Here is a 22,729-nt window from a genome sequence, read left to right on the forward strand (position 1 = left end):
TACTGAGTGAAAGCTTGAATCAATTAATATCGAAAAAAACATTTTACACTTTATGTAATGCCTTTGGGTTTGAGGTGTCAGCTTATGATTGAAATGGTTTGGTTCTTACTTGGTGTGGTTTGGTAGAGCACCTGTGGGAGTCGAGCAGACGCATTTTCAGACGTTGACAGGATGGCGGACCGGCTGGACCAAGTTAAGTCACTGATTTCAAGCCATCCCGATTTTCCAAAGCCCGGGATTTTGTTCAGGTAATTTGTACTCATCGAATTCTATGTATTTTACATGACAGTTTGTTCTGTCATCAAGTATCTAGAAAACACCAACGCGGTAAAAAGTGTAGCCACACTTTCACTGTAGCCACTAGCCAGTGTAGAAATGTAGAATTCTTGTTGTTTGAAGATGGGCAGTGCATTTTTCTGTGACATACATGTACACACATGACCCATCACATTAGTTCAGGTCGTGTAAAGGGCGATGTGTTTGAGTGTGTGTGTGTGTGTGTGTGTGTGTGTTTTTTTTGTTCACCAGTCACAAGTGTCAGTGATACTGATTATTCAGGCTCATGCATCAGTGTGACTGAAACATACCAACTCTTTATTATATACATGAAGAAATGCAGCTTGAAACGTGTGTTGTATATATTGTAAATCAGAATAAGTACGACATTTAGCAGATTAGTACCTAAACATTTTAGTAAAGTATCAGGAAAAAGATATTTTGAAATATATAATTATAGCCTTTTGCCTGTAAAAGGGTAAAGGAAATGCCATTCACATGCTGCTAGTACTGTGCTATTGCTAAGGATGAACGCCATCAGCTTCAACTTCTGATTATTGATTTTGATAGCATTTATGGGGTGTAACAGCTCCTCTTTTGTCTAAGACTTATCAAATTGGGATTACTACTGTATTAGATGGCACAGCTGTCAAATTGATCTGTCGATAATCAGGTGCTGGCCAGCCTTATAATGTGTGTAACCGAGTGCCAAATGTACTTTACCCTGATCACGGGGTCAAATAATACAGAGTGCCCCTTTCTCACCAAGCTCAAACATGTCCTCAAAACAACTGACACAAGTTAAATTACCAGGTTCTTTATTTCCATAAGATGATGAGGGGAATGTGTGGGAAAGCGGGGGTTTACCTTCAAATACAAAACTTCCAATGTATTACTAGAACAACCCAAAACAACACTCTAAATCCTTTACTCTAAAGCTATGCTTTAGATTCCCACTCTAAAACTATGCTTTAAAACAATACTTTAAACCCTCCTTCCAAACTACACTCCAAAACTCTACTCTAAATCCTCACTCTCAACTTTAATAAAAAAACTGAAAAAAACCACAATAGAACTCTAATCTGAAACAAACGAAATCTAAAAAAACAACCTAAAAACAATTCTCGAAAGAAAAACCAATCTAACAAAACCTAATTGAACCCCTCTAACGAAACCTAACTGCACCCCTCTAACGAAACCTAACTGCACCCCTCTACCGAAATCTAACTGCACCCCTCTAACGAAACCTAACTGCACCCCTCTACCGAAATCTAACTGCACCCCTCTAACGAAACCTAACTGCACCCCTCTAGCGAAATCTATAACTGCACCCCTCTAACAAAATCTAACTGAACCTCTCTGATGAAACCTAACTGCACTCCTCTAACGAAACCTAACTGAACCCCTCTAACGAAACCCCGTCGCACATTCCGCCATTCTGTAAATCACAGAATGCACGTCATAAGCATACATAAACAACTCAACAATTTCAACCACCACAAACTAAATCCTTTAACAACAACAAAACACATCATTCCTTCCAAATAACATGCCTACAATACAGTTCTCTCAAACACTCAAACGGTTTTCTAAAACATTCAATTTACAAAAGTTTTCCCGAACATTCAACTCACAAAACAATCTACTTGAACATTCAAATAAATCCTCCCAAAGCATGTCACAACCTGCACATTTTAATGCTGTTTTACCCATTATATAAAAATAGCATGAATAACATACCCCTCTCAGAAAAATCACATCACAGTTCCTTTTCTGTTCGTAGCAAACCTGCCACGCGACCGCTCACTGGATACGTCTGTTCTGTTCGAAGCCCCAGCGAAAAGTGAATACCCCAACCCACAACATCCCGCGTGCCTACGTCACAAGGTTAAAACAAATTCAACTCAGAGGGGTGTCGGGTACCGAAAAGCGATCATTTCACCTATGCAAATTTAAGAATCAGCTCTTCCGCCAGACCATTTCAATACAGACAAAACACAGTCTCGGAAACCTTAGTGGATCCCCGATAGTACAAGTTTGAGTCCTCGATAGCACAGAGGTACCACGAGTTCACGAGTTCAAACGGATGCGCAAAAGTATACATGTGTACCGTAACTGTCATTCAGTCACAGGCTTACATGTGTTTAATTAAATATTCCATAACAATCAATTCGTTAGATTGACATGCAAAGCCGATTTGCTGGTCAGTTGAATGAATTAATTGCTCTTCATTTTAATACATGTAAGTGTAAAGCAGGGGTTGCACTGCCACTGGCTTTGAGTGATTTGCAGGTTGATTTAAAAATAAAGAAAAAAGGACCTATTTACGCAGCAAATGCTTTTTTTCTTTTTTCTGTGCTATATATTCTATCACTGCATATTATGTTTCCAGAGACATCTTCCCAGTGTTTCGAAACCCCAAAGTGTTTCGACATCTGATAGACCTTCTGTGTGAACATGTGAAAACAGCAGTACCAAAGGCAGAGGTCATCATTGGACTGGAGTCCCGGGGGTTCCTCTTTGGACCAATGATGGCTGAACAGCTTGGCATTGCCTTTGCTCCCGTGAGAAAAGCAGGAAAGCTGCCTGGAAAATGTCGCAGTGTATCCTACAGCTTAGAGTATGGAACAGTAAGTGAAATACTTTGTTTAGGGAGAAAGCGCACTGTCTGCATTTAGCTTTTCAAATAGTTTGACTGAAAAAATACTTTCTATGTGCCTGTGGCAGGTCTAGTTGAGCACGTATTGGGTATCATGTACCCTCTACTAGTCATTGTGCATTCTAGTTAATGGACTGATGATGTCATTTGTATGGAGTCGACGCACGTGCGAGGATATGTATGTGTGGGAGGGGGGGAGGGGGGGGGCGCGGGAGATGGAAACTTGCTGTATGTTATGTAATGTATATATTGTGTGTGATATGTGGAAAATGCGATACTATTTATTTGCATGTGTGATACAGGGACAAAGACATCTGTAGGCCTAGGCCTATACTAGTGATTACTGTGGGTGATACATGAAATGTGATATGAATGCTGTTTTTATATGTTATACTCTTACTTTCTGCCTATGTCTTAATCCCAAGCGCAAGACAAATTCTTCAATGTGAAAATTGAAGCCAATAAAATTTGAGTTGAGTTGAGCTAGAGCTAGTCAAATGTATTGCATGCATGCTGCATGTTCAGAAAATAATGCAGTTTGTATTATACTCTAAACAACAACGGAAACAGAGAAAGAAATCTCTACTTGTTTAAAAAGAGGATAATTATTAATATATTCTGGTAATGGAGATTTTTTTTAATCAATTTTCAAGTGTCCATCATCAGTCATCGTAGCGGATTTAACATGTATTATTGATAAAATTAGAGGTGTTTTTTTTCATTGAAGCTTACACAAACCTTTAATTTGATGCATTTAATGATTTATAGTCACAACTCTGCAGTTGTGTTCATCATGACATATCACTGTGAACATAAATTGAGAAGTCCATATTAAGTCATCATTAAAATGATATTCTTCTTCATTGTATCTGCAGGACAAGTTTGAAATTCAGGATGAGTCTGTGAAGCCAGGGCAGAGTGTGGTGATCGTTGACGATCTGCTGGCCACAGGAGGTAATCAATTAATTGCCAATAATTATCAGATCTTAGTTTGGACTCACAACAGCTTGACTCCTTGAACTGTCCTTGTTCATTGCTATTTTATGAAGGTATTTTGTGGGCGTTTGATTTCTGATCACTGAAGGAAAAATTGCAGATGTTCAACCCAGCCATCATATTCAGAGATGCATTGTTTTAAAAACTCCCATTCAAAAAGATTACTGGATTATATGATATGCATCATGTTGTGAAAAAGGAAATACATTGGAAGATTAGAAATGTAAGCACTTGTTCCAAAGACAAGTACAGTCGGAATTGGTTATAACGTAACCGGTTATAACGTAGATCAGTTATAAAGTACATTTTATTTTTGCAGGCCAGCGCTGTTCTGATTTATCACTAAAAATTAATCGGTTATAACGTAACCGGTTATAACATAGATCGATTATAACGTATATATTTGTTGTTCCCACGCCAGAAAAAGAACCGGTTAGAACGTAGATCGATTATAACGTATATATTTGTTGTTCCCACGCCAGAAAAAGAACCAGTTCGAACGTATTCAGACATCATAATAAAGCATCGCTTCCAAGTTATAGGATATTTTCTAAAAGTGGTCAAAATGTAGGATTTTAGTGTTTTTGCTTAAATGCATTCCTTAGACACTAACTTATCGAGTCATTGTTAAATTTTAGTCGGAAAATACCTTAAAACAGGTTTAATGTTGATTGCTAACCAACTGATTGATTATCAAACGTAAAAAGATTACAAACTTTGAAGGCCATTTTCTCGAAATTACCTTTTCCATTTTTTTCACTGTAAAAAGACGTAGCTTCTACAATATAATTATGCACAAATGTTTTTACGAAAATAAAAAAGACTTACATGTTGCAGTTATCTTTTCTTCCCTGGATCCTCTCTCTCCCAATTACCCCCTCTCCCTCCCTCTCTCTCACTCTTTCTCTCTCATGTCCGATTATGACAGTACCCCCTAATGAAAACTTCAATGATAGGACGAATATGACATATATGCAACAGAAAACAATACTTATATGACCACATTTTACCATATTAACGTTAAAAAGGGGGGAAACTGGTTATTACATATATTGTTTCCTCTTCTCTACGTTATAGCTGATCTAACTGATTATAACGTAGACTGGTTATAACGTATACAAAAAAGTTTCCCCTGAGCTACGTTATAACCGATTCCGACTGTATGTAGCTTCAAGACAAACCTGCATTAACTTCCCAAATAACTTTTTAAGAGTAAAATCCCACCTTTTCAGCAGCATTTATTTGTGTGTGTGTGTGTCAATATGTTGCAGGCACCATGAAAGCAGCTGTTGAGCTACTGGAAGGCTTAGGGGCAAAGGTGGACGAGTGCTTGGTGGTCATTGAACTGAAGGATCTCAACGGAAAAGCCAAAGTTACCAAGCCTTTTCATTCGTTAATTCATTATTAGTTTGTATACATGAGATAATCAATTATGTGGATGGAAAGTTTAATATCAGCTTTTATTTTCCACAAAATAAACTTTTTGAAAGGTTCATTTTACTGTTAGGTTATTTGTGATTCTACCAGCACATTTCTGCAATACATGGACCTTGTACTCAAACTTATTATGTTCAAACTTTCATACTATACATCTTTTTTTACCTACATCGGGCAGCTGTGTGTGCAACATCATCACATGCTAGGTTGTTAGTGAGCTTGTTTTGTGGCAGTGGTTTTATCCTGATATGCTTGAATACTTTTTTGATTGCATGTTACTATTATTATTGTTGGTAATGAATTCAAGTCGGATGCAATATGCTGAGTGATAAAAGCACCTCTCTTTTAAGACTTACAAACACAATTCCAAGGCTTGTGTTGAGTGATAGCTGTCTAAACATGTGATAAATTAGGTGTTCCAACAAACTTGTGAGCCTCAGGTTTGATGCAACAATCAGATGCAGAATCATTGCAAAATTTGTGATGATGCACTAGTGCCAAGCAACAGGCAACAATGAACATACATGTATGGATAATTTACAACTAAAGTATTTTGGTGTTGTAAAGCAAGTGTCTAGTTTTGCTTAAAAAATGTCATGATGTACGTAAACTACTCCTCGGATAAGGTGACCCCCCTTGGGACCAAAAAAATTCGTGATCTTATCCGAGGGGCACGTTAACCGATCCTCGGATAAGATCAAATTCAGTAGAAAAATTTGATCTTATCCGAGGAGATCAGAGTTTAGTTTGAGGCCATATAAAAGACTTCCCGCCAATTGAAAGTCAATGACGTGATAATAGGCAGATCCAGAGAGAGAGACACAAACTGATATAGGCTACATACTGACACTGACACAGAGACCATCTGCATTAGAGAGAGAGAGTGAGAGAGAGAGAGAGAGAAAGAGAGAGAGAGAGAGGAGGTGAGGTAAGACAGACAGACATAGAAAGAGAGACACAGACAAACTGATCATGACAGACAGAGATAAAGAGAGGAGACGGAGAGGGAGACATAGAGTTAAAAAGAGGGAATCGAGACAGAGAGAGAGAGTAGGGGCGGGAATTGAAAGGAAGAGAGAGAGAGAGAGATTGGAGGCTGAGAGAGAGAAAGAGACATGATAGAAGAGAGAGAGATGGCCAGAGGGGCAAAGATAGAGAGAAAGAGAGAGAGGAGAGGGGTCGGAGACTGAGAGTGAGAGAGAGACAGACAGAAACAGAGACCATGAGAGAAGAGAGAGAGGGGGAACGAAAGAGAGAGAGAGAGAGAGCTTCCAAATATCTCAAATCTTCAACAATGTCTTTTATTTTGGCCTAAAATTGGCACTACTCAAATATCGCTTATGACATGCATTACAACATGAGGTCAATTCTAGCCTCATGCCTCTGCAGAAGGGGAGCGGGCACACTGCAGTTACATCTGTCATCATCCACGGGTCTCACTCTGTCAAAGTGGTTTCCGTTGGCAATTTGATTGGTTCAGCGACTTTTTTTGCGGGAACTATTTTCCAAGTTTTATTTGCGAAAGATTTCCTCATCCTTCTCTTTGTAAAATAATCGGGCCAAATAATCTGATGACGTTTACATTTGTGCGTCACTTCTCTTTTGACGTCATATGGAGAAAAAAAACCCTCTGTCAAGGCTGCAAAATTGAGAGCTTTTTTTCCGTTTCAGTTTCGCTTGATCTTAAGCGGTGGTCTTCTGCATTTAGAGACCAGAACGGGGGTCACCTAAAAAGAGGTGTTCCCGTATCCGAGGTCACGCTAAGCGAGGTTTTCTTAGTCATACAAAGAAGGCTTTAGGTCGGGACCAACACCCTGATTGATGTTTTCAGAGGTGTGACCTTAAACGGTAGTGACGTTAACCGGGGAGTACTGTACAAGTTTTGTTGAAGCTTTAATATAACGAGTCTGCTCTTTACTTCAGTGTGTTGTGTGCCTCAGTAGTGTGAAGTAATGTTGACTCTTAATAATGTAGTTTTTGGTCTTAGTACAATATTTTGCAAGTATTTGTTCTTGTAAAATGTCCAGCAAATGTTGAAATGTGCACTTTATTCTCTATGCTGCAATACTTATTGGAAAGACTAGTGAAATAAAAACGTAAAACAATCTTTATATCAACTTCTTTTGATTGTCAGTACATGCATCATCGCTCAATAAGCTATTTTTACAGAGAAGAGTTCCAAGTTTGTGCTAATTGCAGATTTTAAATATTAGTGTTCAAAAGCAGTAGTTATGCTGCAGTAGGCTAACACTAAAAATCCAATTGATACTATTAGGAGATAAAACTCGGTTGTTTTCTTTTAGTGCAAACACCTGTTACTTGCAGTGCCTACACACAAACTTCAATGTAGAGCGCTTACTTCCCTTTTGTTTATCAGATCACAATCAGAAAAACAACGAGTGAAAGATGTGTAAATATTTTTATTTTTTTTGTCTGCAAAAGCTTGTTTGCAAGTGGGAGATAAAACTTGATTGTTTTCTTTTAGTGCAAACACCTGTTAATTGCAGTACAGTAGACTCCGCTTAATAAAAACACATCGGGACTGGGCAAATTTGTATTTATTAACCAAAGTTTTTATTAACCGAATTTAAAAAAAAAAATCAAACAGAAAAAAAAGAATGTTCTCTCCTGTGAAGGAAGCGATCCCGCTGATGGGTGCGTTGCGTGATTGCAAGTGGACAACAAACTTTCGCAAACCATCTTCAGTCTCTTTGTCTTTCCCACTTCTTTGTCTTATTCGTTGCTTTGGCGTTGACCCTTCTGCAACCGAATCCCAAATTTATTCGTTGCTTTGGCGTTGACCCTTCTGCAACCGAATCCCAAATTTCCTTTTCCTTTTTTATCGATTGGTACAGAAACGAATACGAGACATCCAAAAAAGTTGCAGCTTCCCGAACAGTCTTTGCTGTCAGACTATGGAAGCGATCAAGAAGTTGAACCTTGTCTTGCACCGTCATTTCTGTTCTTTTTCTCTTTGTGCCCTTGGACGCCATGTTCAAAACTGCGAGCTTTATACGTGTAGGAGAGAATGCAAACGTGATCTAATTCTTGTGATCTCGTTTCCTTCCTAAATCACAATTTTCGCTGAACTTAGCTCACTAAGCTTCAGCAAATGCTTGCATCGTCTGTCGGGTGAGTAGATATCGCTCCGTGTTAAGTGAGCGTCCCAGCACGGAAAAAATACCCAATTTCGCCAACAAACTGTTTTTATTAACCGGATTTTTGTATTTATTAACCGAAGGATTATTACATGGGCCATATAGTGATAAATCCGGATCCGACTAAAGTGTATTTTAAAAGCGGCTGTCCTTATTAACCGTGTGTTTATAAAGCGGATTCCACTGTATCTACACACAAACTTCAATGTAGAGCGCTTATTTCCCTTTGTTTATCAGATCACAATCATAAAATAAATGAGTGAAAGATGTGTAAATATTTGTTTCTGTATGTCTGTAAAAGCTCGTTGTAAGTGCAATATTAAGCTTCCATTCAACATGGTATCTACAACATCAAAACAACAATTGGTCTCATTCTTTAATAACATTTAATGACATCTGCATTTCAAATTCAACATCAAACAAAAGCAGCAAACTCTTGCCTTCAAAAGATCACTTACATTTGAACCATTACAATCTCCAAGAACAATCATTCCAACGTCTTCCTTCCTTCTCTGGGAAAATTCTCAGTTTGTTCTGACTTATTTAGAAAATATCAATTCTATGATCAAAGTCAAATCCAGACACTCACACATATTTTTCTTTAAGTAAATTATTATGTCCGTTTAGATTTTTAAACATAAATCTTTTCCATGGTCAAATCTGGATATTCACATGTATAGTTCTTCTTTAACAGCTTTATTTTGTTTATGTGAGATAACATATTCTTCGCCACACATGATAAGTTTAGCTGAAATGTTTGATCAAAAAAGTGATGCTTAAACTGTAGACTTCTGTTATGGATTTATTGCCTAAGTTCATCCTGAAGTAAAATTATAAGGTTGAAAAGAAACAGAAAAATCTTGTCACTCACACATGCACTCGCTTTTTTTTAAACCAGGGAAAGGGGTCATACACAATTCACTTTCACTCTTGATCAAATCTCAACCATAGGACTCATATCAGGTTCAGAATCTGAAGACAAGTTATCTGGTGAAACTTTCTTACAAACCAAACACAACAACGCCTCTAACCTCACAGGTGTGCTTGTGCCTTGTTACCCCTGGACTGTGCTATGAACAGAAAGCGAAGGAAATTCAAATTGGCATTTACAATTACAGGATTACTCATCGGGTATTTTTTCCCCACACTGAAGTCTAACTTTCTTTCTTTCCAAGAGAACCCAGGATCCCATTCTTTTGGTAAAACAGCCATGAACAGACAGAAGTGAGAAGCAGGGGGCAGGCAGACAAGACTGTGGGGAACAAGGCTGACCCAAGGAAGGACTAAGAGAAGAAACCTCCTCGTAGTGCTAACACCAAGTGCAACACTGATCCTCCCATCACTTTGTAATCCTGCGCTGTCTTCTCATCGTTCCTGAAAAAGGAAGATAAAAAGTAGCTTGCCATAAATAACAGCCTGTCAATACATGAAGTGTTAATGTTATTCATGCAAGTTACAGCTGGAAGGAAAACAAAAATGAGAAAGGTTAGTCATTTAATTTAATGAAAAATACAAAGCTGATTTCAGTTAGCAATGAGTTAAGAAATCTTTTGTGTGTACAAACAAGACATACAAAACGATACATACTGAAACAACATGAATGATTTTATAAAGAATTAGTGAACAAGATTTATTTGTCTTTCTGACACTTAGAGAAAGATGCAATAAGTGATCACTTGCCCCCTCATGAGCATATGTGAGAATATGGTTTATCACAAAGAAACATAATAATATATATTATATCGGAAATGTCCGTTTATCAATAATATTCACTTACACTTGCAGGACAATATAAAGTACATGTACCTACATTTGTTTTCCACTGAAAATCAGACGCTGCTGCTGTGGGGGAATTCCCTCTTTCTCTTCAACCCTCTCTTTGATTCGCTCCACCTGTCAACAATTTTCATATAAGGTTGAGTGGGCTAAGGTGAGGTAATCACATATATACCGTACCGAGCAACAAAAGAAACGCGAATTATTTTTCGATATTTTGATTTTAAACAAGAAGAGCAAACGCTCGATCGAGTCACTTTCGCAGTTCTGAATATTATATGAGGCATCAGATGGACAGGAAGAAATTGCTATTCACAACACAATGAGTCACGTTCACATAAAATTTGAGCCCGGTCACTTTTATAGTTTCCGAGAAAAGCCCAACGTTAAGTTGTGTGTTGCCGAACAGAAAAGGCTAGTTATCTCCCTTGTTTTTCTGATAACGTTCGTAAAAGGCTACAGATGTAAATACTTTGATGTAAAGAATAATCCTACAAAGTTTCAATCACATCCGATGAACTTTGTCAAAGATATAAAATGTCTAATTTTTCCTTTGACGCTGACCTGTGACCTTGAAAAAGGTCAAAGGTCAACGAAACCATCGTTAAAGTGTAGAGGTCATTGGAGGTCACGACTAAACAAAATATGAGCCCGATCGCTTTGATAGTTTCCGAGAAAAGTCCAACGTTAAGGTGGTGTCTACGGACGGCCGGACGGCCGGCCGGCCGGCCGGCCGGACAGACTAACACTGACCGATTACATAGAGTCACTTTTTCTCAAGTGACTCAAAAAACGCAGTTAATCTGAGAGTGACAATGTTTGGGATATAGATGCACTATGCAGTCATGTGTAAGAAAGCTGTTGTGTGAATATTTTCCCGTTGCTGCTGTCTCAACGCACGGGACAAGCAGTTTCCACGTGAAACACATGATGCGCGCTTACAGCACATGCAAGCGGAGTAGGGGAAACCTCATGTGTGAGATGTGTTCACTGATGCATTAGTAATAAAAAGAGACCATGGCACGCTTACTGCCAGTCTAACTTTTGACAGAATCAAGATGCCAAGATTGACACCAGAACAACACGAGAGGGCAGTGGGTCGATTATCGGCTGGTGATGACCCAGAAGCGGTAGCAGTCGCTTTCAATGTGCATCTGTCAACAGTATATCGCCTTCAGCAACGTTTTGTCAACATTGGAAACACTGCTGATACACAACTAAGTGGAAGACCTCGCGTTACCATACAGAGACAAGATCGCCAGATCCTGCGTCATCATTTGAGAAACCGATTCCATACAGCCAATGAAACAGCCAGGAACACCGTCGGTAACCACCAGAGACCTATCAGTGGCCAGACAATACGCAGAAGACTTGCTGAGCGAGACCTCCAAAACTGCCATCCCGCTAGAGGACCAGTCCTCACTCAGAGACATCGCATGGGCCCAGGATCACATCAACTGGAACTGGAGACAATGGCGAAACATTCTGTTCACCGATGAGAGCCGTTTCTGCATTAGTCATGTTGATGGGCGTGTCAGAGTGTGGTGAAGAAGAGGTAAACGCTATGCTGGTGACTGCGTCATGGAACACAATGCCCAGGGTGGACCAAACGTCATAGTCTGGGGTGGAATCAGCCTCAACCAATCCCTGGGACCTGTGTTTTTCAACAATCTTGGTCCTGGTCGGGGAAACGGCATCACAGCACAGCGTTATATTGACCAGATCCTACAGCCTCATGTTGTGCCCTTTTTCCACTCGCCCGCACACAGCCAGGGTCACCCAGGCCTTCCTGCAGCACAATAACATCGACATCATGGCCTGGCCCGCCCTCAGCCCAGATTTGAATATTATTGAACATTTCTGGGACCAACTTCAAAGAAAGGTCAACCAGTTACGCCCAGGACCAAGAACTGCCACAGAACTGCGTCAGGCCCTTATCAATGCCTGGTGCAACATCTCGAGAGACGCCATCAACCGACTTATTCACTCCATGAGGCGCCGCTGCCAGGCCGTCATCAACATCCATGGAGGTCACACACCGTACTGACCATCTGCAGAGGCTCCCTTTGCCCGTGGCAGCAAAAGACTATGCCATAGCCAAGAACTGTGTGCGGGGAACATACCACCGTGATTTTGATTCGTTTCGATGTTACGTTTATGAGAAGTGACATTTTAAAATTTTGATTCAACGTTTTTCTGGAGAAAATTCGTGTTTCTTTTGTTGCTCGGTATATATAGACTAGTTCTGCAATGTTAACCCGGGGAAAGCGAGCTGCTATACAGTATGGCGCTAACCATTTTCTGTTTCTGTTTTCCAAGGCTGAGATTTCGTTGTGAACTTGGGATCTTTATCGTGCACATAAGATGTCTGGACACCAAAGAGAGACTGCACAGAAATGACTGGAAATCAAATCTCTGGTAGAACCTGGGGTTCTAACCACATTGACAATCTGATTTAAAAGCCAGCACGCTACAGACCGAGCTATACCCCTGCCCCTGTTTAGTCAAGATCCCGTTAAAACTTAACAAAATTACAATCATTAGCAAACGGACAAATTAATATTGCAGGTTTGAAGAAAAACATGAAACAAGCAAAACATTGCCACTTCTGACAGAAAGAAGCCAAACAAGATTTTTTGGTACGTGGAAATGGAAGCTGGTGCTCTCATCTCATGTTAAAGCTTGGATACATAGGCCTATGGAGATCTGAAGATGATTCACATGGGTAGAAGGTCACAAAGTGTTCGGTAATAACTCTGACAGGATTTTCAAGTTGTGCAACAGATTAGGCGCCCCAGACATCGAGGAAAGCTTTTCAAAGGGTGGTGAAGCAACAGCACGCTGCTGACGGACTCAGACCTACCATCTGAGGCATCTCTCCCATGCTGCTTGAAAATCCTGACGGAGTTATTTCCGGAAAATGCCTATTAGCTCACCTTATCTGTGGGCTCGATGTCAATTTCAATCTGAAAAAAACAAAACACAAAGAAACGTTATTATGTAACATGGGCCCTTGAAAATAAAAACAATTGAGGTCTAACGAATGACGTCTCACAACGTGCGTGGTCGTCCTTGGCGGTCAAGAAAGCCGCCACGATCATTGCGGGGATATAGCTCAGTTGGTAGCGCGCTGGATTTGTATTCAGTTGGCCGCTGTCAGCGTGAGTTCGATCCCAGGTTCGGCGGAAATTTATTTCAGAGTCAACTTTGTGTGCAGACTCTCTTCGGTGTCCGAACCCTCCCCCCCCGTGTACACTACATTGGGTGTGCACGTTAAAGATCCCACGATTGACAAAAGGGTCTTTCCTGGCAAAATTGCTTAGGCACAGTTAATAATTGTCTACCTATACCCGTGTGACTTGGAATAATAGGCCGTGAAAGGTAAATATGCGCCGAAATGGCTGCAATCTACTGGCCGTATAAAATTTCATCTCACACGGCATCACTGCAGAGCGCCTAGAACTGTACCCACGGAATATGCGCGATATAAGCGTCATTGATTGATTGATTGATTGATTGCGCAGACGACACTTCTAGACCGCCAATATTTTTTGTGCGCATCACGTGCTCCACATAAATCGGTCGGAAACGAAGCAATTGGGAAACCTGGATAGGCTGCATAATTACCCTGGTGTAAGCTAAAGCATAACACAAGGCGAGTATAAGAATTGTCTATTGAGGTAAAATGATCACAGATAAATTGACATTTTGAGCACAATTCAGCTTCAAGAAGTTACTGAGGTAAGTTTTCTTTACACTACAGCATTCAGACAGAAGTAGTAAGGTAAAAAGATAAGTCATCAGAAAAGTCACCTGCACATGTATCTCTTTAGAATTAGATAATGTATTTTTAACTATAGCCTTTGCCATTAAAAACGCGACAAACGATCTACGGCGGTTTTTATGTTACTTGTTATAGCAAGCACCTGTGGTTTAGACATCGTCAAAAACAAATAAGTGCACGGAAAACTCATGTCAGAAGACGCGTATAACACGTGGCGTTTAATTCAGTAAAACGTTTCATTCACTCAAAACCTGTGACCTTTATTACTGTCAATGCCACTGTCGGTTGCTTCGGCCACAACTTGTGTTGATTTGAAGCTGTAAGTACCGATAATGGAAAGCACGTGCAGTTCTCGACACTATAACCCATTCATAACTCCAGCTGTTTCGTTTCAATTTTGTACTCAATGAAACACCACGTGTTTTATGTGTCTTCTTGCATGAGTTTTCCGTGCAGGTTTTTTTTGTTTTTGACGAAGTCTAAACCACAGGTGCTTGCTATAACCAGTAACATAAAAACCTCCGTCGATCGTTTGTCGCGTTTTTAATGGCAAAGGCTATATAAACCACACTCTATCCAACATGTCGGTCAACAAATATCATTCATCATTGAGTAGTTTTTTTCCAAGAATCTTCTGTGTTTGTGCATACACACAAGGCCCAGTCTCAGCCAAAATGACTCAAATTTGAAGTTTTAATGTATGACTGTATAGTATGGCCAATGTCGGACCCTTATGCTGCTGGTATGAGATTCATAATCATATCTGTGTGCACTTCTAAAGTAATACATATCTCACTACATATAAGTACTGCAAAGAACTTCAAAAACTAAGAACTGCATGCACTGACCTCCTTCCCCGTCAGGGTCTGAAACAAAAGAAAAAATTCAGAGGTCATTAACTGCATGTCAAGATATAAATAATAAGGATATATTCATTACAAAATGATACATGATGATGGTTTAAAGGCACAACAAACAATCTGGCTCACCATCACACTCACACAGTCACAGATCTCAAAAGTCTTTTACTTTTTTAGTTGGCCATTTTTAGTTGTACAATTCCCTCCACTTGGAGTCGCCAGTAGCTCAGTTGTCTTTCGTATCACCGCCATTTTGTAAATCTATGTGACTGATAATTTTAGTGTGTAGTGGTCGCTTAGTGAAGTTCTTGAAGTTACTCGCCCCAGTGGCGAGTTAAATGTTTCAGATTTGGCCATCCCTGACTAAGTGAGCCATGAATTTACAACACTAATGTTCAAGATAAACAAATCATGATATTGCTACCTAAGTCATACCACTTTCATTCTGTGTTGTAAGTTATCATAAAATAAGTACGTAAATAAGCAAGAGACCAAACATCACACGGTACAAAATGTACTGCACTTGACAGTTTACATTTTTGAGATTTCTGATGTTCGTTGCAAACTAAAGTTAGTGAGAATGCGGACATCTCGGCGTGAGTCACCATTTTCCCTAGTAAAGAAAAGTATATACAATCTGACATAGTCCCCTAATACTTTTTCAAAGGAATTTCTTGTCACCAAGACTGAAAAGGTACAGAGACAGAGTATCTGACTATGAGACTGTGAGTGTGTGCAGTTGAGTTGAGTATCTGTACTCGAGCCTTAGACGATTTATAACGTAGTTTCCCCATTTTTTTAGTTTTGAAATCAGAAATGAGTCTTTTGTATTCAGGATAACTACTCAACTGTCTTTGTCCGCTTGGACAGTAATTGACGAATGAGGACTCACCTTGACTTTAATAAGCATGATGTTTTAGTTGTACAGCACACAAACTGCGGCGAACAAATTCTGAAAATGACACAGGAGTTATCTGCTTCCGGTGACTTAACTTCCGGAAATAAATCGTAAGTTGATTGGATACTTTGGAATACTCTGAGGGAAGTGAGGAACAACGCATGCGCATTCACAGGCTCACAGCAGACGGCATTTACTGCTTTAGGTTTAGAATGTTCACAGAAGAGAGAGAGGGTCGGGGGGTGGTGGTCCAGAATCACTTTAAATCGATCACAACACATCCTAGTTGTCGTTCGTGATAGTGGCGATCCTCTTCCTTTCTCCGTCTTTCCCTTCAAAAAGCAATTCCAAGCTCAGTCCCCGCGCTCCGACTGGCCTAACTGTGAACTCAGTCCGGCGCAACTGTGTGTGTGACTGTGTGTGTGTGTATGTGTGTTTATGATGTGTGTGTGTGTGCGTGTGTTTATGATGTATTGTGTGTATGTGTGTACATGTGTGTGTATGTGTGTGTGTGGCGGTGTGTGTGGCGGTGTGTGTGTGTGGCGGTGTGTGTGTGTGTACGGTGTCAGTGTGTGTGCCTGTGTGTGTGCCTTGTTTCACTGATGGGAAACCGGCCCGCTTTTCTGATCATCAAGTTTAACCCGGTCCGAGCCTCCTCTCGGCCTTTTCGTGTGTCAGTAAGTGTGTCAGTCACGGTAATTGCATCAAGTTGTATCCAGGTCCACTGGCACCTGGCAAAATGCATATGTTGTGCAGAAGCCGAGAATACCTTGGTGGTAGCAATTATGAATATATTTACGGCAATTAGTTCTTTAATGCGATTTATCTCCAAAGCAATTCATGATGCCCACGTACCCCCGCACCATGACTGGGAAAAAATGCCAGTGGAATTCTTGCCAGTGATGCAGTGATGCAGGGAGTGAAATCAGTCACAGGCACCCGAACTGTCAGCCGCTCTACTTTTGGTCCGACAGCGCCGTTGCAGGCACCGGTTATAGAGATTAGAGGTGCACAGTAATTAACTTGAATTGCACAACTGATAACGGTCAATCTCATATGCTCGACGGCTTCACTGCGACTGATTTGACTCGTTTCTCTCTTGTGAGGTAATTTATAGGGGCCGATTTACAGACCCGGCTGTTCTCAGTCAGCCGGTTAAACGAGAACCAGGTGAAATTTCCAGACCAAGAAATAACAAAGACTGAACACTGTCAAACTCATCGGATGTATTTGATGTTCTACTGCAGATACCGCGACAGACATCTTACACGCAGTGGTCTTAGAAGATTAATTGGTGGTCCCTTTTTGTTATCATTCTTTTTTTAATTTAATTTTTTTAATGTGTTTATTCATTTTATTTATTTGTTTATTTTACAACAAAGGAAAGCACGTTTGAAGTTCTCGGATAGGACAATATTAAACTTACTTCCGTTTTTCTCTCCATTTTATGACTCCTCCAATGCCTGATTTTCTCGGCCTAGTTTAAGGTCTTAAACGGGGGGACTGAAGAGAAAGGGATTGGTGTTCAGTTGCAAAAGCAAAGTACAGGTACCAACCGTGAACGTCATCACCAATACAATGATGAGTGACAGTTAAGTTTTCGGCTTTGCACTATACCTATAGTAAACCCGAGTCAGACACAATCTGTCCATGACACTTCAGGTGCCTGTGCATGTCTTGTATCATTTAAACAAAATTCCAGCGGCTCTTGGTGGGGTATATTACTTCCTCGTCTCCAGTGCAAACAATGTTCGTACCGCAGATCATGTTTTCAGTTCAAGTTGCGCAGCGTGACGTGTGAAATGTAGGCCCTTTGATAGGTGCAAACCCAGTTTAACTTTTAGTTTAGGTAGCAGTGCCGGCTTCGTCCAAACAGTCAGTGTTTCATGCTACGATAGACTTCGACATTTTACCAGCAGAGGATTCGAAATCAGTGGGCTTTTTTCAGATCAGAGGTGAACAAAAGTAATCACCGCAAAATGCAGGTAATCGTGGTATGGACTTCGCCATGAGCTAAACACGGTGTCGTCAGTGACCGTCGGAGTGTATATAATTCCCTGTGATTTCACCGGAACCGCGATTCATCGGCAGTGATCCAACACGGACATGTTGCGGAATAGTTGACGATATTGCCGAGGTATGTTTAGTCAGTGAGTGTTTGTGTGAGCGTTTTGTCCTTGCAGAGGTATGTTTTAATGGGTTAATATATATGTGTTTGTGTCAGCTTACTCTCCCTGCAGAGGTATGTTTAATTAGTGTTTGTCACGTAAGCAGTCTTTCCTGACACTGAAATGATAAGGAACTGATTCACTATCGCTGACACTGAGGTGTTGTATGGGTGCCGAATATTGTTACTTTCTCAAGTTCTTCTTTTTTTTTTTACGTATAAGGGGACCGAGAAAGTAACAGACAGCAACGTACTCTTTATGAGTATATCGCTCTGTATATCTGCTACGTAAGTTGACCAGGGCTGAATCTATGGGGGGGGGGGGGGGGGGGGGGGTCCTGGGTTTTTGAAGCCTGCCCCCCCCCCCCCCCCCCCCTTTAGGACTTTTGCTGATTAAGAGGGGGGGGGGGGCTCAGGAACCCCGACCCCCCCCCCCTATTACTCAGCAAAAGTCCTTTTTCTCTCAAGGCCGAGAGACTCAATAACTCAATAAAATACTCCCTTCAAATGCTAGATTACAACAGATAATATTTTCGTTGTCTTTCAGTTTCTTCTTTTCAAGGCCGGCTTGGAGCTACTGATTCTGTGCACGAAAACGTACAATAAATTATTCGCCGTATGTGTGTAAAACCCACTGCCTTTAGTGCCAAAAGTGAATTAAAACAATTTGGTAAAACCGGATCCCGCTTCCCACCCCCTCTCGACTCCCCTCTGGGATCTTTGTTTTCGCTCTCGGTAAAATCAGAATGTTCTGTTGTCAGTTTTGAATTCTACGACGCTTGTCCTCGATTCGGGTTTGCCTTTTGACCTACAAGAGAAACTGGTACTGTACATGCACTGGGAAAACCACTTCACGTAAGAAAAGCAGAGTAGACCCTTTCGCATTGACTCAAGTAAAGAAATGAATGACTAAAAACATGAATAAAACAAAATGGATAAACAGAATATTCTGACAAGATGTTACGTGCTTATCAGTACAAGCCACTGACCGAAAAAAAATCTTATATTGGATCTCGTCCTTTGCAGTGATATCGAACAATAGCCCGGGTAAGACTTTTTTCGACAGACATTTTAGTAATACGCATAACAGGAGAGGAACTGCCGCGTCAGTTTTGGCACTATTTCAATCGGACCGTAGTTCCCAACTGATCGACGCACTCTGTTAAAAGCTGTTTGTTATCTATTAAGCCACTTCAAAAAGTAATTCCGCATACAGGCTCTTCAAGCTGACTTCCGTTTACAAACTAACTGTGCGTAATTTTTACGATTTTTTTTTGCCATTACAATTGCATATTAAAAACCCCAAATTGTTTAAGTGAAAGGACAGGGAAGGGCATGGGTTGTTTTTGTCGACAAATCAGCTCTGAACAATTCTGCTAATGCAGTTACAATTAAAGGGATATTGTCCACGAAAGGTCAACCGGGCTACTGAACACGACGATTTCAGCTCAAACTTGATTCATTTTGTCCCAAAATGATGCAATACTAAATATTTTGAGGAGTACATGGCTCACAATCTCGACACTTGTCCAAAACTAAAAACACGAACATAAACACAAACAAAAACACGAGAGAGAGAGAGAGAGAGAGAGAGAGAGAGAGAGAGAGAGAGAGAGAGAGAGAGAGAGAGAGAGAGAGAGAGAGAGAGAGAGAGAGAGAGAGAGAGAGAGAGAGAGAGAGAGAGAGAGAGAGAGAGAGAACAAACGAACGAGCAATCTTGATTACTCAAGGCTGGAGAGTTTAGGCTTATGCTTAGTCTTACAATCTGTCCCTGCTAAAACTACGACGTAAAACTGGAGACAACAAGAAAACATCTGTTGCAAACAAACACGAACAAAAGTAATAAATACCTATGCTAATTCTTCAATATAATCTATCCGGATATATACATAAAAGAATTGTTTTTACATGACATATGTCAATATTAAGCAAGGAAACAACCAACCAACCAAACATACACACAGACGAGCGAAAAAGCATTCAAATAAAACATTTACGGAAACCAAACAGATAGAAGAACAGACAAATAACAAACAAACAAACAAACAAACACACAACCAAAAAAGGTCAGCATGTATAAGATAAAATGGTAATGTAATAGTATGCGCTCAGAGAACAGGCTCTGCAATAAATATACACTGCCACAAACAACGGCCTAATGTTAAGCGCACTATGCAGGATTGATGAACATAATTGTGAAAATGATAAAGAAATGATTTTTGCCTTTAATTTCATTATTAGAGGTGCTTTGGGGAAACACAGAATCCATCGGGCATTTCAAGTGTTACTTTGTGTATTAGTAAGGTGTTTGTGCAACTGTTGTTTGAACGTTGTTGTTATGCTAATAAGAGTGTGCGGACGTGAACTCCAGACTACTGAGCCTCAGAACACTACGCTAGTAGATCTCTTGAATAAATAAATGCTTGGTAAAGGTGTCAGTACCTTATTGAAACCAGACCTATTTGTTGACCTTTTAATCAGAGATTTTTTTTAAGTAAAGAGGTATTCTATGTGATAGATCTTAAACATCCATACTGCCTTATTCAATTCCAACTGAAGCGAGAGAAAAAGAGAGTAGGAGGGAGAGAGAGAGAGAGAGAGAGAGAGAGAGAGAGAGAGAGACAGAGACAGAGAGAGACAGAGAGACTCTCTCACACGCACACACAAACACACGCAGACACTCACTCTCTCTCTCTCTCTCTAGTCTCTCTCTCTCTCTTTCTCTCTACACACACACACACACACACACACACACACACACACACACACACACACACACACACACGAACACACACACACGAACACACAAACACACACTTACAAGAACACACAAAGCACGCACATTGCGCAATAAATCAGTTAGATAATGCTAAATAAACAACTGTCTATTTACATCTAACTAGGAAGTGTTCCTGTTTAAATGTCGCGCAGTCATTGTTTCTGCTGACAATTATTGGATGGAGGGGGGGGGGGGTGTGTGACAGGGGGGGGGGGGTGTGACAGAGGGGGGAGGGGGATAGGGGGTGTAATTGTTTTGGGAAGCGGTTGGAGGGGGGGGGGGGGGGTAGCGTTCTGTCACATGTGCTGGAGAAATAGAAGATTCTGAATGAAAGTTTTTTGTTTTAGTGCAGATCTTTGGGATGAGGCCATATATTGTAAAACCAGTTATTTGAAATGTAATTCATTCCCCTTTACTTTTATAATCAGCAAATATATTGATTGCACATGGAATAGTATACTGTGGAAACGATTCTGAATACTGACGAGTCCAGCGCGTACTCAGGTGTACCACGTACCGCTTTGTATGTGTCGTAACGAAATCTGGTAATTGCCGAATTCGTGAAATCGGCAACCTATTTGCCTAATTCGTGAAATCGGCAATCGCTTGCCGAGAACGCGAATTCGGCAGGCTATTGCCGAAATTGTGAAAGGCCTGATTAAAGTTGTCGAATTCGTGAAATCGGCAACTGATTTCACGAAATCGGCAATCGATTTCACGAAATCGACGATTTTGTCGATTTCACGAATTCGGCAACTTTAAACAGGTTTTGGTACAACAGAATTTTCAGTAGCCGATTTGTCACGAGTTGACTGAATAAATGAGACAGAGGAAGGTAGATCGGTGAATATGGACAAGAGAAGTCGAAAAAGTAGGAAAACAGCAATTGCTCAAGACGACATGTAATATTCGTGTCTAAGGTGAGTATAAGCTACCATAACGTTCCAGGAAAATACAAGGACAAGAAACAACTGAAAATAGTATTATTGATCAAGACCATTTATGTGCAACGCAAGTGATGTTACGCCACAACGTCACAACGTCAGTCCCACGAAACGTCAGGGACAAGAGAAGTCGAAAAAGTAGGAAAACTGTAATTGCTCAAAACGACATGTAATATCCGTGTCTAAGGTAAGTATAATGTATCATCCATGTGTAATGTTACAAGTAAGGTAACACCACAACTTTCCACGACGTCTTATTTGTTGGTACATTTCCCGTTTCTTGGGTGGCAGTGGCTGTTGCACTTCACGGCGGATTTCTTGCATGTGCATCGTTTTGATGAGCAGGTTGACCCGCAAGAGCACTTGGAACACCCTTGTCCGCCATGAGCGGAGTGCAGACCTGCAAGGTGCCTCACCGATATCAGTTCGGGGTTCACATCTCTGACGATATTGCTATCACCTTTTAACAGCTCGGATCGGCTGAATGTGGTATTCACAGTGCCGTGCTCGGTGCCAATCCGGTAAGTTTCTCTGGGTGTCACTTCAACCACTACACTTGGAATGTTTCTGCTATCAAGGCGTCCTCGATCAAATTCTGAAACTGGTATGAGGACGGCATCTCCGACCTGAAAAGGTGACAGCCTTTGCTTCGTTCGCCTGAGCATTTCACTTCGGCTCTTATCCTGTCCCTTTCTTGCTTCTTCTCTACGCGTGTTGATCAGAGCTACGTGCGTTGTCAGTGGATCTACAGTTTCAGATATTGCGTCGTCTTCTCTTGTAGACGGGGCAACGCCGTCATCGGCATTCGTAGATGACCAACTGTCATTGACGGGGCTCATCTGTGAAGCGAGACTACCCTCGAAATCTGTTTCTTCTTCGTCCTCGTTGTCTGTGTCAGACCTGGCCTTTGTTTGAGTCGCACGTAGATGGGCTATTGCAGCACTGACTGACTCATGTTCTGCGTCTTCTCTTGAAGAAGGTCCTGCGGCTTGCGG

The 22,729-nt window shown here is 40.8% G+C and overlaps 3 protein-coding genes across 3 annotated transcripts in view; 2 read left to right on the plus strand and 1 right to left on the minus strand.

The window, feature by feature from the left end:
• Window positions 1-90: 90 nt before the first annotated feature.
• Window positions 91-5,585, plus strand: LOC138970388 (adenine phosphoribosyltransferase-like). Its single transcript, XM_070342842.1, has 4 exons — window positions 91-248; window positions 2,669-2,906; window positions 3,811-3,889; window positions 5,203-5,585. Exons 1-4 carry the CDS (start codon window positions 172-174, stop codon window positions 5,337-5,339), a joined length of 531 nt encoding a protein of 176 aa, XP_070198943.1. The 5' UTR covers window positions 91-171; the 3' UTR covers window positions 5,340-5,585.
• Window positions 5,586-9,685: 4,100 nt separating this feature from the next.
• On the minus strand, window positions 9,686-15,975 carry LOC138970306 (NEDD8). Its single transcript, XM_070342788.1, has 5 exons — window positions 15,839-15,975; window positions 14,935-14,952; window positions 13,239-13,268; window positions 10,337-10,419; window positions 9,686-9,900 (listed from the first exon to the last, which is right to left on the minus strand). Exons 1-5 carry the CDS (start codon window positions 15,854-15,856, stop codon window positions 9,810-9,812), a joined length of 240 nt encoding a protein of 79 aa, XP_070198889.1. The 5' UTR covers window positions 15,857-15,975; the 3' UTR covers window positions 9,686-9,809.
• Window positions 15,976-17,614: 1,639 nt separating this feature from the next.
• The window catches only part of LOC138970316 (uncharacterized), a 41,274-nt gene continuing 36,159 nt past the window's right edge, over window positions 17,615-22,729 (plus strand). Inside the window, exon 1 of the mRNA XM_070342797.1 lies at window positions 17,615-17,981. The gene's annotated coding sequence lies outside the window, so the exon portion shown is untranslated. The remainder of the gene's footprint in view (window positions 17,982-22,729) is intronic.

Source organism: Littorina saxatilis, linkage group LG1 (genome assembly GCF_037325665.1).
Source record: "Littorina saxatilis isolate snail1 linkage group LG1, US_GU_Lsax_2.0, whole genome shotgun sequence".
Classification (NCBI taxonomy): domain Eukaryota; kingdom Metazoa; phylum Mollusca; class Gastropoda; order Littorinimorpha; family Littorinidae; genus Littorina; species Littorina saxatilis.

What these genes read in the sequence shown, in the direction of transcription:
- LOC138970388 (XM_070342842.1), top strand. Translation starts at nt 172, where the DNA reads ATGGCGGACCGGCTGGACCAAGTTAAGTCACTGATTTCAAGCCATCCC. An exon ending in ACAGCTTAGAGTATGGAACA is followed by an intron (nt 2,907 to 3,810) that starts GTAAGTGAAATA and finishes TTGTATCTGCAG; the next exon opens with GACAAGTTTGAAATTCAGGA. An exon ending in CGATCTGCTGGCCACAGGAG is followed by an intron (nt 3,890 to 5,202) that starts GTAATCAATTAA and finishes AATATGTTGCAG; the next exon opens with GCACCATGAAAGCAGCTGTT.
- LOC138970306 (XM_070342788.1), bottom strand. An exon ending in ACATCGAGCCCACAGATAAG is followed by an intron (nt 10,420 to 13,238) that starts GTGAGCTAATAG and finishes AATTGTTGACAG; the next exon opens with GTGGAGCGAATCAAAGAGAG. An exon ending in ATTTTCAGTGGAAAACAAAT is followed by an intron (nt 9,901 to 10,336) that starts GTAGGTACATGT and finishes TTCCTTTTTCAG; the next exon opens with GAACGATGAGAAGACAGCGC.